This window comes from Zootoca vivipara, chromosome 9 (genome assembly GCF_965207765.1).
Source record: "Zootoca vivipara chromosome 9, rZooViv2.hap1.1, whole genome shotgun sequence".
Classification (NCBI taxonomy): Eukaryota; Metazoa; Chordata; class Lepidosauria; order Squamata; family Lacertidae; genus Zootoca; species Zootoca vivipara.
This window is the reverse complement of record NC_142592.1, coordinates 38,664,629-38,681,616: the sequence shown is the minus strand read 5'-3', so window position 1 is coordinate 38,681,616 and position 16,988 is coordinate 38,664,629. Positions and strand designations below refer to the sequence as shown.

Genomic DNA, 16,988 nt, shown 5'->3' with positions numbered 1-16,988 from the left:
TGGCTACCTCCCCCCCCCCCCCAGATGTTAGAATCAGGAACCTAGAAACATGAAATTATATCACCCTGTACTACCTGCAGCACCCCCCCTTAACTACCAATCTCCATTACCAAGAATAACATTTGTTACCAGAAGGGAAAGCATAGATTCGGGGTGAGGAACCTATGGCTCTCCATCTGTTCTTGAACTACAACTCCCTGGCCATGCTTGGACTAATGGGCGTTGAAGTCCAACAACAGCAGTATGACCACAGGTTCCTAAATCCTGGGTGAAGATGATGATGATGATTATTATTATTTATTTATACCCCGCCCATCTGGCTGGGTTTCCCCAGCCACTCTGGGCGGCTTCCAACAGAAAAATGGAGCAGCAGAAAACAACCTTTCTCCCTCCTCTATATGACATCCTTTTATATATTTGAACATGGCTATCATATCGCCCCTTAACCTTCTCTTCTCCAGGCTAAACATACCCAGCTCCCTAAGCCGTTCCTCATAAGGCACCGTTTCCAGGCCTTTGACCATTTGGGTTGCCCTCTTCTGGACACGTTCGAGCTTGTCAGTATCCTTCTTGAACTGTGGTGCCCAGAACTGGACACAGTACTCCAGGTGAGGTCTGACCAGAGCAGAATACAGTGGTACTATTATTTCCCTTGATCTAGAAATCCCAACATCTTGAGCAAATGAGTCCTGGTTCCATAGAAGAGCATGATACAACACCCTCAGTAAATCTGTACAGCTTAGTTTTAAAACTATTAATATGTTTTTATTCTGTAGCTGGCTTGAAAGCTATTCTAGGATCCCCTCTGTTATCCCCAAAAGCAACAAGCAAGAAAGTCCTCCTCTTTCTCTCCATGATATATTTGGTACCCTGGCCCTCTTTCCATCAGGTTATTTTGCTCTGTATTGAAGCATGCATTGATTATACCTTAACTCTGTCTTTTACAGAGCATGTGCACCACTTGTTTCATAATCATGGAACTCTGGAACACACTCAAAGGAACCAGTTCTTATGAACAGTTCTACCCCTTTTAACTAGAAGCCACAGACAGCAATAACCTGCCTGAGAAATTAATGGTTGTGTCATTTCACGGGACTGTGCTAAAATAAGTCTATGACCTCATTAGGTGATATTTACCTAAGCCTTCAGATTCGAAGAGGTAAGTCTCATCCACGCCAATGCAGCGACACCATTTGAGAAAGTTGGCAGTGTTGTCTCTAGCAAAAAAGGATCCCGAAGGCGCATCTTTCTTACAGGGGACTTTTCTCAAAGGGAAATCCTGGAAAGAGGAAAATGGTTGTGTAGAACAGTTGTACACATATTTATCTGTAACCATCGGAAGGCTTGGGAAAAAACTCATTTTTATACCACCGCAAAGTCCTTACATCTACATACACAGCAGGTTAGATCCAGATTAATTTTGGCAGCAAGGCTACAGGTAGATTCACAGAGATGAGCAGGGTTAGGATCCAGCAGATCTCTGGCTTGGCTGAGAGGTTCCTGACACAGCCAGCTAAACCGGCTTAAACCCCTCATCCTCTGCTCAGCTGCAGATACACCAGCTTATCCCTCAGCTAGCTGAACCAAGTCTGGTGGTTCTTAAGCTGCTATAAACCCCCCAAAAGAGGATATTCTGGGGGAAGGACAAAATCTTGCACTACACCAGCTTCTGGTGTATAGGATTGCTCTCTTAGTCGCTTTTAGTCTAATTGAAATCAGTGCTATTGGATAGAAGTCCTGTTGATTTCAATGAAATGAAAGCACAACTAAAGTAACCTGGATCGAATACAATGTATTACATCTGGGTGGTGGTCACAGGGAGAGAGGTTTTGTGAGCACATGGAAAGCACTTTTAGATTGCTTCCCAAGGAAGAGAACTGCAATGGAAACTAATCTTGTTGGGTACGTATTATCAGTGAGGGAAATGGTTTTGACTGGCCCACTGTTGAGGACTTGGCTGAAAGAGGATTAAATAGACCATGTATCAAGGCTTGTGGAGGTTAGCCTTTAGTTGTCAGAAACACTTTCCTCAAAAAAGGGGAGCCCACCCATACCTAACTGACTTGCTACTTGCTCTGCTGAAAATAGGATTTGAAAGATGGTTTAAAAATATCTTATCAGCAAAATACAGAAGAATGGAGTATCACATGAAAAGAAATCAGGACAAAGCCCCAAGGGTATACAAAATAATGCTCCAGTAATCTAAATGTAGAAGAAGGTTGTCAGACGACTTAACATATGATTCACTAATATTTCTAATGAATTCCAATGCATAAACTATTTCAGAGCACTATGATCAGCAAGGCTGTGGTTTTTAAAATATTCCAAATCATCTTTTCTAAAATCGAACAAAGTCTCACCCTTTATCTGTTACGAAGCATCATAAATAATCAAACAGATAACAAGTGGGGGCTTGTCATTTCCACCCCCTTTAATCTAGCCCCACTGGTGTGGCCACCTTCCTGCACAGCCCTGGGCTGCGCAGTACTGCCCTCATCTCACACCCATCCCTTCTCCTCCCACATACTTATGAGGAATTGCCTGCCGTTACAGAAGGCTTACATGCATTTTGGGATGTATCACCTGTAGCACTTTTGTTTCCAGAGCTTCTTGCCACTATACTTCACCCTACAGCTTTTATGGCACACATCCCATAACTAAACCGCCACCTGTCTTCCTACGCTCCTGCATTTGCACCTTTCAACAGCCCTTTGCACCTGTACTGCTCAAGAATAAAGGAGGTGCACCTGGAGTGTGTAAATATTTGTTTACTTATTTGTTAAATTTATATACCACCCTTCCCCCTGAAAGTCACCCAAGGTGGGAAGTGATTCCAACTGACTCTACTTATATTCCTTACCCCTACGGTTGTGGTTTGTGGGTTCCCACCTAATTTTATTTTAATTTAAAATGTGATTTCGAACTGTATTTTAATCAATCGTTTGATTTTGTGTTTTTTATGTATTATATATTTGGTGTTAGCCACTCTGAGCCCGGTCTTGTCTGGGGAGGGTGGGGTATAAATAAAATTTATTTATTTATTTATTTATTTATTTATTATTACCTGTGCTTCATAAACAACCTCCTCCCTGCCCCCCCCTTGTTTCCAGTGTCATTATACGTAAGGAGCTATGACATACATGCTTCCCATGACATGTTGCCAAGGCAACAACATGACGCTGATTCTCCTGGGTGGAACATAAAAGATGGACTCCAGGGGCCAATGTCCCGAATGCATTATCTGAAAATGAGATCTCATCAGAAGTAGAATAGTCTTAAGCTTTGGATTCGAAGATGCAACAATGCTACCAAAGTTCCATACATGAGAAGACTCTTGGGCTTGCACTTGCCCGCATTTATGTGGAAAAAGCGGCATCTGAACCAGGAGCACAAGCACATCTGACTACATGCTATCACTGCTGATGCAAAAGCACCTTCTGGTGCTACCACAGGTGCATCTTAACAAGGTAAACGTATACTTTCAGTTTGCATGCTACATCCTTCATGTGAACCTGAGCAGACATAATCCCAGCGAAATTAAGTTGTAGAAAATCTCACTTCTACATTTTTATAAGCTGCGATGAATGCTGTACTTACCCTTAAATTATTTGGGTCACAAATTTCCTTTACTGTGCTTTGAATGACTCCAACCAACAAGCACAGCAACACACCATTATCAAGATCTTCCAACAATTGGTCGGCTGTAAGTTCTACCCCTGTAAAAGAGCCACTTTTTCATTAGAGTAGTGAATAATAAACTTGAACGGACAACTCAGACATGCATAGGCATAAACGCAGCCCATTTTCACAGGAGAATAACCTCCACAATGCTCCTTTTGGTGTGTGTATTTCATCAGCTTTTGACCAATTCCAGCTGAACCTTCAAACCCACTTCAAACATTTCATGTCAGCCTTGCCCAGCAGCTGGGGATGATGGGAGTTGTAGTCCAAAATATATGGAAGACACCAAGTTGAGGAAGTCAGATGCACACAGCTAGCCAGGAAGGTGTTATATGTGGCAGAGCCAGCACAACAGAAGGAGCTGTGGAAGGTTGTAGAAGAACCATGTGGCATCCTAAACTGAGCAATAAATTACCTCATACTCAACACATTAGAAATCACAGCATCGTAGACTTCATTCATATCCTTCATTTTATTGCATATGATTGTGTTCCTGCATTTTAAGAAATCATTTGAATTGCAGCCTATATTATGGGCTACAGGTTGCATAATGGTAATTCACCGACTGGTTCGACTAGTCAGTGCTTTTTGAAACATGCAAACATTTAAAAAGGTTGTGGCAAGGCATTATTATATGCTCTTAGCAAATGAAAGGGGAAAAGAGACCGGGGGGGGGGGGAGTACCTTGAACAGGAAGAGGTGCCTGCAATTCCTTGGGTATGGTAATGGTTCTGACTTTTTTGGTGCTAAACTTTAGCCCAACGCAAACATTCTTCTCCTCACACAATTCAAATCGCATGAGAAGAGAGCAAGAATGTGCTTACTAAGATTGCTGCCTTCACTTCCGGTTTTTGACCGCGGATCGCGATCAGGCTAAAAACGGGAGCTCTGTAGCCCCCGAACTTAAAGCTGGCAAAAGCGGGGGGTTTGCAAGGCTAGCGACCCCCCACGAAGGGACAAGAAGGTGATTCTTGCCTGAGGAGTCGGCGGTGCCCCAAAGGTTCTCCCGGAGACCTTCAGAAACATCGGAAGGAGGGGGAGAAACCGGGCACTGCGACGGGATAGAGCACGGAGACCAGCAAAGCCGAAACCCGACGCGATCGTGCACGGTAAAAATTCCTTTTTAGAAACCCTTCTAAATAACCCCCCCGGGCGAGAGAGAACTGCAGACAACACTGAGAACATTTAATGTTTAAATACCCACCCACCCTCCCCCACTGAGACGGAAGGGAAAATCGGAAGAATTAACAACATAAAGCGGGGTGTGAGAGAGAGCGGGAGAGAAGCAAGAAGCGCTGTCAGGGGGAGACCAAAAAGAGCGTAAAGCTGGGGACTTTTTTTTAACGCAAGAAGTAAAACGGAGCTGATCCGAGCTTTGAAGAATAAAGCTGCATTCATCTAGATCTGAACCAAAAAGTATTTGTATGTTTTTAAACAGTCCTGTGTGGAGGAGGGGAACGACGGACTTAAACTGATCCCTCTTCTCAGTACTTATCACCCCCGCGATTCTTTTTATATACGTGGGGAGGTTTCTTAAAGACTTATTCAAGCCTATTCATCTTTTTTCTTATGAATAAAATCTTAAATAAAATGGCGACGGCTTTTTAAACTGAAACATGACTAAGCAGACAAGGCTACAAAGAAACCAGAAGTGACGTGGATTACAACATCAGGACATCTAGAGGAGGAAAGCTTGCTGCAATCTGTAACAAAGTGACTTTCAGCGACTACAGATTGACCTTAACAGTCATAATAACGCTCCTGAGGTGTATAAGACAGAGAGCGACATCGTGTGGTCAAACAAGGTTTGGCAGGACAATATATATAAAATGAATAAGCAAAAGAACCTGGCGACAGGAGCCTCCAACCAGAGAAGAACCTCATCAGCAGAGCATGAATTGGACCTCAAGGAGCTGATTTTAAGTCTCAAAAACGACATAGGAGAGATCAAGCAAGATTTCAAAAATGATATAGGGAAAATTAAGCAAGACCTCTCAGAAATTAAACAGGAGATGAACGAAAGGATAAAAAAATTGGAAGATAAAGTAGAAAATATGGAAGGGAAAATGGACTCTAGTGAAAAAGAAAAACAGGAAATAAAAGAACAAATAAACAACATAGAAGAAAAGTCCAATAAGACAATGGAATTGACCCAAGAGATAATAGATAAACACCAATCACTGGAGACAACGTTGAAAAACATGGCAAAAGAGAAAAGAGAGGGGAAGAAGGAATTAGAGAAGATAAAGAAGGACATGGAAGAACAAAACGCCGCCCTAGAAGCATCGCAAGATGCTCTTGCGATGATGCAAATGAAATTAAAGGAGAAATCCCTGAGATTCAGGAACATTCCAGAACTACCCAACGAAAATATAGAAAAACGTCTAGTAAGCGCCCTGGCAAAATGGCTAGACCTAGAAGAGCTTGATGTCGAAACTAGAATAGAGGAGGTCTACAGAGTTAACTCTAAAAAAGCGAAAGCAAATAACTGGCCGGGAGATTGCCTTGTATCTTTTACGAACATGTGGCTAAGAAATAAAATTTTAAAAACCAAAGCACAAAAAAAGCTGATCATGGAAGAAACGGAAATATACATTATGAAAGAAATACCACCTAGACTGGTTCACAAAAGAAAAAAATATTTATTTCTGGCTAAACCATTAAAAGCAAAAAATATCTCTTTTAAATGGGAATACCCCCAGGGAATAGCATTCTCCTTCAAGGGCAGATGGAGAAGATTCGACACGCCAGAGGCAGCGGACAGATTTTATAGAACTTATGCACAAGAACTGGGGGGAGATAAATCAAAGACAGTCAAAGATCAAACCCGGAGAAAGGGAGATGATATAGAGGATCTCAGCGGGGAAGAGTTGGAGGCGGCTGGAGAAGTAGAAGGCGAGGAAGAAGACGAGGAAAAAGAAGATGGACAACTATTAGAATGACTGATAATACCAACAAACACAAGCTTAATCATGATTATTTTTATTTTTGATGTTGTATGTAATAATTAAGAGGCAAATATAGAAAGTATAGTAACCCACTTCATCAGATTTATAGTTAATGTATACCCTTGTTTCTGCTTAGTCTAGAGATATAGAAAAATAATAAGAATAAAAATAATTGTAAAAATAATTTTTTTATTTTTTATTTCTAACATATATATTTAAATTGATATTTAATAAATATGAATATGCGAATAATTTCTTGGAACGTGAACGGCCTAAACAATAAAAAAAAAAGAAATAGGGTGGGACATATATTAAAAAGACAAAACTTGGATGTGATCTGTCTCCAGGAGACGCATATAAACAGAAAACATGTTAGAGTGTTAAAAAATGATAAATTGGGAGCGGAATTTGTTGCAGCTGATGCAAAAAAGAAAAGAGGGATTGTGATCTACATAAAAAGTAAATGGAACCCGGAATTAATTTGGACAGATAAAGAGGGAAGAATTATTATAGTAAAAACAGTAATTGAAGGGGAACAATGGTTTTGGGTGGGAATTTATGCACCCAATGGGAGCAAGAAAGAATTTATAAAAAGATTGGGAGACCAGATAATGAACTATGCAGGGAAAAAATTGATATTAATGGGAGATGTGAACGGTATTGTAGACCCAGAGTTAGATAAAAATGGACGGAACAAAGGAAAAGGAAAATTAAATGGAAAATTACCCCAAAAATTTATGGATATTATAAGTAATTCAAATTTACTGGATGCATGGAGGTTTAAGAACCCTATAAAAAGAGAATACACACACATCTCAGCACGGCACCAGACGGCGAGCCGAATAGATATTATCTGGATCACAAAAGAATTATCATTAAGAATTCATAAAATAGAGATAGGACCACAGACTATTTCGGACCACAATCCAGTAATTCTCTCATTAAAAAAAGAAAACACCCCCAAAACCTGGAGGATGGATGTCTTTATGCTAAATAATACCAACACCATGCAGGAAGCAAAAAAAGCATTAAAAGAATATTTTGAATTGAACTATAACGGTGAGGTTGACCCCTTAGTGGCTTGGGACGCGGGCAAAGCCGTGATGCGTGGCTTTTTCATATCACAAAACGTTAAAATAAGGAAAGACAGGGAACAAAAGAAAGAAAAAATCCTTCAAGAAATAAAGAAAAAGGAGAAAATACTATATAAAAACTACAATAAAGCAGTTGAGCAAGAAGTTAAATTATTGAAATCAGAATATGAAAAATTAATAGATTATGAGATTGATAGACAAATACAATATTGGAAGTATAAAAATTTTGAATGGGCCAATAAGCCCAGTAAATTGATAATGTGGCAAATAAAAAAAAGGATAAATGAAAAAATATTAAATAGAATAGAATCGGAGGGAATATATTATTATAAAACAGAAGAGATTACAAAAATCTTTCAAAAATTCTATGAAAATTTGTATCAAAGGGAAGAAACACCACCCCAACAAATTGATGATTTTTTAACAAAATATCATCTACCAAAAATACCAATAGAAAAAATAAATTTGTTAAATAAAGAAATAACAACTCCAGAAATTGTAGATGCAATCAAGAATATGAAAAGAGGAAAAGCCCCTGGTCCAGATGGGCTCCCAATAGAATTTTATAAAGTACTACAAGAGGAGGTATTAGAACCCTTTAGGGAACTAATGAATTTAATTCTGAAAAAAGGAAACACCCCTCAATCATGGACGGAAGCCCAAATAATACTAATACCCAAGCCCCAAGCCAATTTAGATAAACCAGATAATTATAGACCGATTTCACTGTTGAATAGCGATTACAAGATCTTCGCAAAAATTATGGCCAAGAGATTGAGTATAATTTTGGAAGATATAATTCACAAAGACCAGGCTGGTTTCATAAAAGGGAGATATGCAAAAGATAACATAAGGAATATAGTAAATATATTGGAATGCTTAGAGAGTCGTAGAGACAAGGGAGCAGCATTGCTCGCCATTGACGCGGAGAAGGCCTTCGATAGGGTCTCGTGGTCGTTCATGTTGAAAGTATTAGAAAAGTTAAAATTAGGAGGAATGATGGAAAATGCAATCAAATCAATATATAAAGTTCAAGGAGCAAAAATTTTAATAAATGGCAAATTATCAAATAAAATAAATATAACAAGAGGCACAAGACAAGGGTGCCCCCTCTCGCCATCTCTGTTTATAATTACATTGGAAATTCTTTTAAAAAATATTAGAGAAGAAGAAAAGATAAAAGGAATAATTATTGGCAAGAAAAGATTTAAAACAAAGGCTTTTGCAGATGATATTATTATCACCACGGAGGACCCTATCGAAGGCATCCCCAAAGCTTTGGAAAAAATAAGAGAATATGGAAACCTAGCCGGTCTAAAAATCAATTATAATAAAACGCACATGTTGGTAAAAAATTTGGAGGAAACCGAAAAAATAACATTACAGGAAAAAACAGGATTGAAAATAGTGAAAAGAATAAAGTATCTGGGTATTCAAACAACCGTCAAGGGAATAGATTTAATCCAAGAGAATTATAAGGCAATTTGGAAAAAAATTAAGACAAAATTTGTAACCTGGGACAAATTGAAATTATCCCTTTTGGGTAGAATCTCATTAGTGAAATTGTGTGTAATCCCCAGGATGATTCATTTGTTTCAAAACTTGCCAATACTAGGTAAAGGAGATATATTTAAAGATTGGAAAAGAGATCTAACCAAGTTTATTTGGAACGGAAAGAGACCAAGAATCAGATATAAAATTATGATAGACAGCACTCACAGGGGAGGATACGGAATGCCCGATCTGGAAGCATACCATGATGCAGCGGCACTATGGTGGCTGAAAGATTGGATTACATTGGAAGACACCGACCTACTGGATTTAGAGGGGTTGGGAATAGCCTCTGGGTGGCATCACTACTTGATGAGGGAGAAAATTGAAAAAAGGAGTAGTTTTCGGCTCAATGTTATCAGGAAATCGCTATATCATGTATGGCAAAAATATAAGAGATACTTTGAGCCGAAGACGCCCTGGTGGATCTCCCCCCTCGAGGTAGTGGCAGTAAGAAGAAAAAATATGGAAACAAAATGGCCTACATATAGACAGTTAATAGAAAATAAAGAAGGAACTTGGCACCTAAAGGAATATGCGGAAGTAAAAGGATACTTCACCTCCTGGTTACAGTATTTTCAAGTGAATCAAAGGTTACAAATTGATAAACAAATTGGCTTTGAGAATGGAATATCTAAATTAGAAGAGATTTTATTGAATAAGAAGGATAAATTTATAAAAAATTTATACCAAATTATATTGAAGTGGAAAACGGAGGAGGAATTAACAAAAGATTACATGATAAAATGGTCCCAAGACCTAGGGAAACCCATAACAATGAGTGAATGGGAAAAATTGTGGACGAAAGGCCTTGAATTTACACCATGTTATGATATAAAGGAGAATATTATGAAGATGCAGAACAGGTGGTATTTAACACCAGTGAAACTGGCAAAAATCTACCCAGGAACAACTAACATCTGCTGGAGATGTAATGAGGCAGTAGGCACCCACATACATATGTGGTGGCACTGTAATCCTATAAAGAGGTTTTGGGAGTTAATATATAATGAACTAAAGAAAATATTGAGATACCCGATCAAGAAGTGCCCCAAATTGTTCTTATTAGGAATGGTGCCGAAAGAGGTTAACCCTAGAGATGGCTGTTGCCTAAGATACGCAGTTACAGCAGCGAGACTTCTAATAGCAAAAAATTGGAAGGATGTTCACGTTCCGACAAAAGAAGAATGGCAAGAAAAATTATTTAATTTTTATAATTTGGCAAAAAAATATGAGGAAATTAAAGGTACAAAGAAGGAGGAAATTGAAAATAGTTGGAAAAAATTTATAGAGTATATTAAAACAAGGGTAGTAAACTCCAATTATATCTCCACTATATAAGGTTCAGTTTAATGTATTAGGTATGGAATGGGAAGATGAAAAGTAATAGATGATAGAAAATATGATGTATATATATAATAATAATAAAAAAGAAATAAGGTTGATGTTAGAATAAGGTATGCAGGAAATGGTTAAACTGGTAGAGTAAAGGATAAGTTCGGATCAGGCTGAGAAGTCAAAGGGCAAGGGGAAAGGGTGAGGGAGGGGGGAAAGGGGGGAAGGTATTTCTATTTCTATTTCTGAGAAATGAAATTAGTCAAATGTAATATTTGTTATAATCATTTTTTATTGTGAAGTTTTTTTTTATTCTGTGATAAATGTTGTATATTGTAATAAAGTTTAATTTTAAATAAATTTAAAAAAAAAAAAAAAAAAAAGATTGCTGCCTTCATTGCGTCCCCACTGCCTGCCAGGCATTGGAAGGCAAAAATCCGCAGCAGAGGTTTTGCAGAGAGACTCCAAGCATGCAGCAGGATCTGCACCTCAGATGCTTGCCTTCCAGCATGTGCAAACTGGGATGGGACTCGGGAGAGGGGGCCAGCACATCCGCACTCTCTTCTTCAACCCTCATTTACTCAGCGTCCATCTTTTACTGTGGCAGCAGCTGTGCTCTGAAACTCCTGCCTATTGACATTAGGTAGGCACCCTCAATATACAGTGGTACCTCAGAAGTCAAACGGAATCCGTTCTGGAAGTCCGTTCGACTTCCTAAATGTTCGTAAACCAAGATGTGGCTTCCTGCAGCCGATCGGAAGCTGCGTCAGACGTTCGGGTCCCAAAGAATGTTCGCAAACCGGAACACTCACTTTGGCATTCAGGAGCCAAAACGTTTGACTTGCAAGGAGTTTGGGATCCAAGGCGTGACTGTATTTAGTTTTAGACTTCTGTTAAAAACGTATTTTATTTCAACAAGACAACCCAGGCATTTAGTTACCTCTATTAGTTTTTAAATTGAGTTACCTTTACTGTATTAGTTTTATTTTAACTGTGTCTTAATGCTGATTATTTTACATATTTTTATACACACAGAGAGAGAGTTTTGAGCATTTTAGCTGTGTTTTTATCTGCAATTTTATTACATACAGCTCTTATAATTCTTAGGCAGAATAGGGAACACTTTGATTAAACAGTTTATACATATTCCTGAATAAATAAATAAATGTAGGAGACAGATCTCTGAATGGGGCAATAACAATAATTAGGGCAATGCCTCTTCCAAACAGACAAATATTCCTAGTACTGTACCCAACAAGCCAGAGAGCCAGATGGACAGGTCCTCCTGCATAGGAACCAGAGTTGCCTCATGTCGGACAGAGATCCACTGGTCGTAGAGCAAAACATCTGCCAAGCCTGGGCCATGCCTTGGAGTCAGCGGACTTCGTGGACTTAGAGGGGGATCCTCTCCAAACCAAATCTAATGGGAGACACCAACAGCTAAACAATACAACTGGGCTACACTTTGAAATATATGGTAAGCTGCAACCTGCAATACAGAAAGTGAGTTGTAACGGCTGAACATTATTGCTAAACATTATTAAGCCCTTTCCAAAAAAAAGGTACAAAAGTAGTATTAAGTCAGTATTGACATTATCTAATCTATTACCCAAACGCTTCACGTCTGTTTTAGAATAGCCTTATTGAACATCAGAGATGCTGCTTTTATGTATGGTCCACGACAGGCATGCAGCCTGGATTCCAAACTTTGATTTTTCATTTTAAAAGAACAGCGAGTAAAATAAACAGCAAGTTATTACAATACATAAATTTGGCACATTTGGGTGGCAATTCTATTCCCCATTTCCAGGAGCACTGAGCTCAATAGGATCTACTTCTGAGTAGGCATGAACAGGATTCTGCTGTAAATCGTCACAGGTCTTTCTTCAGAAGCATATTTTTTGACTTTGTAAAGGTAGGAAAACGATAATAAAGACATCAGTAATTCACTGTGCCTACCTGAACTGCCTGCTGCATGGCGATTGCACTTTCCTAGGAATGGAAAGGGGAGACACGTTAAATTAAAACTCACGGGCTATTTTATATTGGAGTCACACCTAGCACCTACAAATTTAGTGTTATGAACTGCTATGAGAAAAGATGTTATGAGTCTCATAGATACATACATAGATCCTACGGTAAGTTAACTTGAAAATCCTTCATGGACAGAAAGTTTATCATCCATTCTCTCCCTGCAGCCAATTGCAATCCCTCACAGCCTCTCTGGGAAGTCAGGGACCGTGAGACAGAGTGCAAAAGAGGGGATAGGAAACTGGTTTGGAGCAATTCTCTCCTCCCACATGACTGCAAAAGTTTCAAAAGCCGATTGCAAAAATGGCAACAACTACAAACAAGGAAAACTAATAAAAAGACTCAGAAACATTAATTATATTTATATAAGCCATCCAATGACATGCAATCGCTAGGCAGAAATAAATGAATAAGAAATGATATTAAAGTGCACAATCATAAAAAACAAATTACAGTAATACAAAATTGCAACAAAGGAAAAAATAAAATCAGTTTAGCAGCAAGAGTGTACATCAGCTTTGCTGAACCTGGCACTCTCCAGGCATTTTGGATTCAAACTCCCATCAGCCCCAACAAGCATTGCTAATGGTCAGAGATGAAGGGAATTATAAACCAAGAACACCTGAAGGCTACCAGATTGGGGAAGGCTCGAGCACACATTTAAGGAATGCAGAAATGTTTTAAATGGCCTGGTTTGGATGATCTTTCTAAATCATGGCTCAGGAACCCAGGAAAGATTGTCCAAACCAGGCCAGTAAGTCTCTTGCAGGAAGTTGACAGAACTTTGATTTTGAAACAGAGTTTAAGGCAACACAATTGAAATAACATCATTATTCAGCTTGCATAAAACTCTTGCACTGGGGGAAAACCATAGTTCTTAGGATTGCCAATTGGATTATAATGTTTAGAACACAAAGATGTTTCTATTCTAAATTTTCCTTCACAGAATCACCATGTCACTTTATTTATTTCTCCTTCCTCAGAAGAGCCCAGGGGGGTGTACATTAAGCATAAGGAAAGAAAAAGATACGGTAAAATACAGGCTAAAAACACATATACACTAAAAACCCTCGCTAAAAACACATATACACTAAAAACCCTTGCTAGCAAATTAATTAAAACAAAAATCTATATACTATTGATGAGGTGAATCACATCTCATTTTAATTCTTTGCAATACCAACCTTGCTTATACTCCAGATTTAGGACTAAGTCAGAGGTTGATTTGGGTTTTGAGCCATAGTCAGTTTGAGAGCACAGCTATGCTGTATCCTGAACTAATCATATCTGTCAGTGCAGAAGTCCCACAACTTCTCTCTTGGATGTTAATAGCACATGCCCCTTTCCTGTTGATAGTTCTCTTCTCTGCACCATACGAAAGAGGGCAGAATATAAAAAAGCAGAGCATTACTAATGAATGTATTATGCTTCCCACAAGCTGGTCACAGGGAATAAATTTCATTGAGCATAAAAAGCCCTTTGTCCTAACTACAAGCCTGAGAGAGTTCATTGACTTTCTAGAAATGGGAAAATATGGCAGGAGCAGCAAGCAAAGAGGCTTGCCCTCATTAAAATAAGGAGCCCCATACAATCAGACAAGGGCCTTAACATGCCAATCGCCAGAGTAAGAACAAAAGGCAGCCTAATTTGGAGGGCATGCTCGGCGCCTGAATAAAATGAAATATTCACAAATGAACATTGGAAGAATGTCCAGAATCTTCATTTTTCAGGAATGCCTCACAAAACTAATCTTTGGAGTGGGGGCATGGGCATTTCAAAGAAAATGTCGAGTTCTTTCACAACAACTCACTGGGTAACACCCTGTCTGTCATAGAAGTCTATTAAAATGTCATCACTGAATTGGCCATATGGTGTCAACTAGAAGCGGGATTCCTGCTGCTCAGGCACTCTAGAGATATAATCAGAGCTTCTATTCAGACATCATACTCCTGATCCTCCAAACCATGGTTTAGGGGATTGGGAGCAAGCAATGAGCTTGCAGGCTACCTTCTGCCCTTCTGTCCTCCTCCCTTCTTTATATATATATATATCCTTGTTGCCTCAAATCAGTTTGAATATGAATATGAATTGTGGCTTAAGGAAATGAGGAAACATTATAATAAGGAATGAGAAAGAAAACACTGCCAGACGGAACCATCATCCTTCTCCATTCCCTGCGTGCTGTTGTGGGTTTTCTTTTGACACATACACACCAGCCATGAATGGGGATCTTCACACCATAAATGGGACTGCAGATCTGAAAGGAAGCACATTCTGGCATCTCCCGCCAGCAAGGGGACCAAGAGTCACTGGGAGGCCGTACTGCCTTCCACCCAGGAAGAATATCATGGCAAAGGGAAGTGCATGGCCAAAGAAAGGCACTTGCTCTCCCCTTTTTATTAGAAAGAACACACTCAACTCAAACTGCAGCTTGTCCGAGGACCAAAAAGAGAAAGAAAATTGCACAATGCCCTGGTCCACACTGTTAATGCCGGTTTGTAATTCATCCCTTTCTTCTGGCATTGTGAAGCTGATATTACTTCTCTATCTTTGTTGAGTATCTATATACTCAACTTCTTTTTTTAAAAAAGTGTGTAAACTTAAGGACAAGCTCGGCCTCTTATTTTTGTTTAAAATTAATGTGAGCCCATTTGGAAGACAATCTTAAAAAGTGGAATAAGGAGGTAAACAAGAAGAAAACAAAATTAACTAACTAAAGTAGTGATCACTCACAGGCCAGCTAAGTGCAGTACGCCAGCCACAACTGCAGAATCATAGCATGAACCACGATGCAATTGCATCAAGCCTTTTGGATTATTTTTTTTAAAAAAGGGGGCAGGCTATGCTGAGACATCTCCTCCTTCCTGTGGAAGAGAAGAAAAAAAATCAAACAGTTATACTCTTCCTCAAAAGTTACCACAATTCAAGAAACTGGAGATTAAGCTGATTTGGGGCTGAGGGAAGGAAGTATGTGGCCTGAGTCACTCACAGAGGCCCATCTGACTCACATACATACTGCCACTACTACTTCAAATTCCTGCCTCAAGAAGTTATATGTGCAACTCAGAAGCTTGCTTCTCACCCACACATCTGGCCCGATGACAGGTATCAGCTGACCCACTTTGGATTATGTATGTCTTTCAAATGCTGACTCACCAAAAGCATTCAATATCCATGTCCCTCATCCATAAGTTATTAGCAGTTAAAGCCACCATTCGCTGCAGCTTATCATTCCAACACCACTTCTGAATTAGCAAATAGCTCATAGTGAGTTCAGGCACTGGACGTTAATTCAGTGGCTATTACTTGGGCATTTTACCTCTGTTCTTAAGAGTGTTATGAAAGTTTCCAGAGAATACATAATCAAACAAATAAAATATTGTAAGCATTTTAATACCACCCCAAAATTATATAGCAGAGCAGTTTAAAAATGTAAAGGTAAAGGATTCCTAACAGTTAAGTCTAGTCGTGAACGACTCTGGGGTTGCTGTGCTCATCTCGCTTGTCAGGCTGAGGGAGCCGGCATTTGTCCGCTTCTGCAGACAGTTTTTCCAGGTCATGTGGCCAGCATGACTAAGCCGCTTCTGGCACAACAGAACACCGAAAAAAGAGCAGGGCACAGAAACGCTGTTCACCTTCCCGCCGGAGCGGTACCTATTCATCTACTTGCACTAGCGTGCTTTCAAACTGCTAGGTTGGCAGGAAGCAGGGCAGTTTACCAAACGAATAAAACAATTAAACACACACACACAAGCGCAAAAAGTCAAAAGCATGACGCTGTTAGTAGGATTGAAACTGCATCCAAAAGACTCAGGAGAGGACAGGAAGGTAAGCACCAGGCAAACCGTTTTTGGAACATACCCCAACTGGAGCACCATCACTGAAAGAGTCTCTTCAGTGGTAGGCACTTATCTTGCTTCTGCTGGCAAGGGCATGCACAGGGGCCTCAAATACCCACCAGGGGCTTTAAAGAACACCAGCACTTCTTAATGTGCCCCAAAATGGACTAGGGTCAGTGCAGCTGGCATCATACAGGGAAACTATGAGCTTCACATCTATTCCCAGTTAGCAATTCAACTGCCATTTTCTGTATTAACTATAGTTTCCAAAGGCAGCCCCACAGACAACACATTTCCAGAGCAGAAGGTCAGAATCCAGATACTCACTCGTTTCCTAATGCTAATAAATGCTGAGCTTTGAAAAAAATCTGGAAAGACATGCTCAGTTCTACTTAGCACATACCGGTAAATGAAATATAACACAAAGCCCTCTCTTCTCAAATAACTGCAAAGGCCACAATAGGAGATGGTACAAAAGCTTGTCTCTAACACTGCAATCCTATGCATGT

General features: G+C 39.5%; 1 protein-coding gene across 5 annotated transcripts in view; it reads right to left on the bottom strand.

Moving 5' to 3' along the window:
* The window catches only part of GAS2L3 (growth arrest specific 2 like 3), a 35,627-nt gene that overhangs the window by 16,105 nt on the left and 2,534 nt on the right, over positions 1 to 16,988 (bottom strand). For 2 of the 5 annotated variants that reach the window (XM_088651971.1, XM_088651970.1), the window contains exons 2-6: positions 15,374 to 15,504; positions 12,569 to 12,601; positions 11,861 to 12,029; positions 3,598 to 3,716; positions 1,138 to 1,279 (exon numbers count right to left, since the gene is read on the bottom strand). In XM_088651971.1, coding sequence (XP_088508097.1) covers positions 1,138 to 1,279; positions 3,598 to 3,716; positions 11,861 to 12,029; positions 12,569 to 12,586 — 448 coding nt within the window. In that variant the 5' untranslated portion in view covers positions 12,587 to 12,601; positions 15,374 to 15,504. Of the gene's footprint in view, positions 1 to 1,137; positions 1,280 to 3,597; positions 3,717 to 11,860; positions 12,030 to 12,568; positions 12,602 to 13,824; positions 14,024 to 15,373; positions 15,505 to 16,988 lie in introns of those variants that run through there. The other 3 variants (XM_035126992.3, XM_035126993.3, XM_035126988.3) reach the window with 2 other exon arrangements.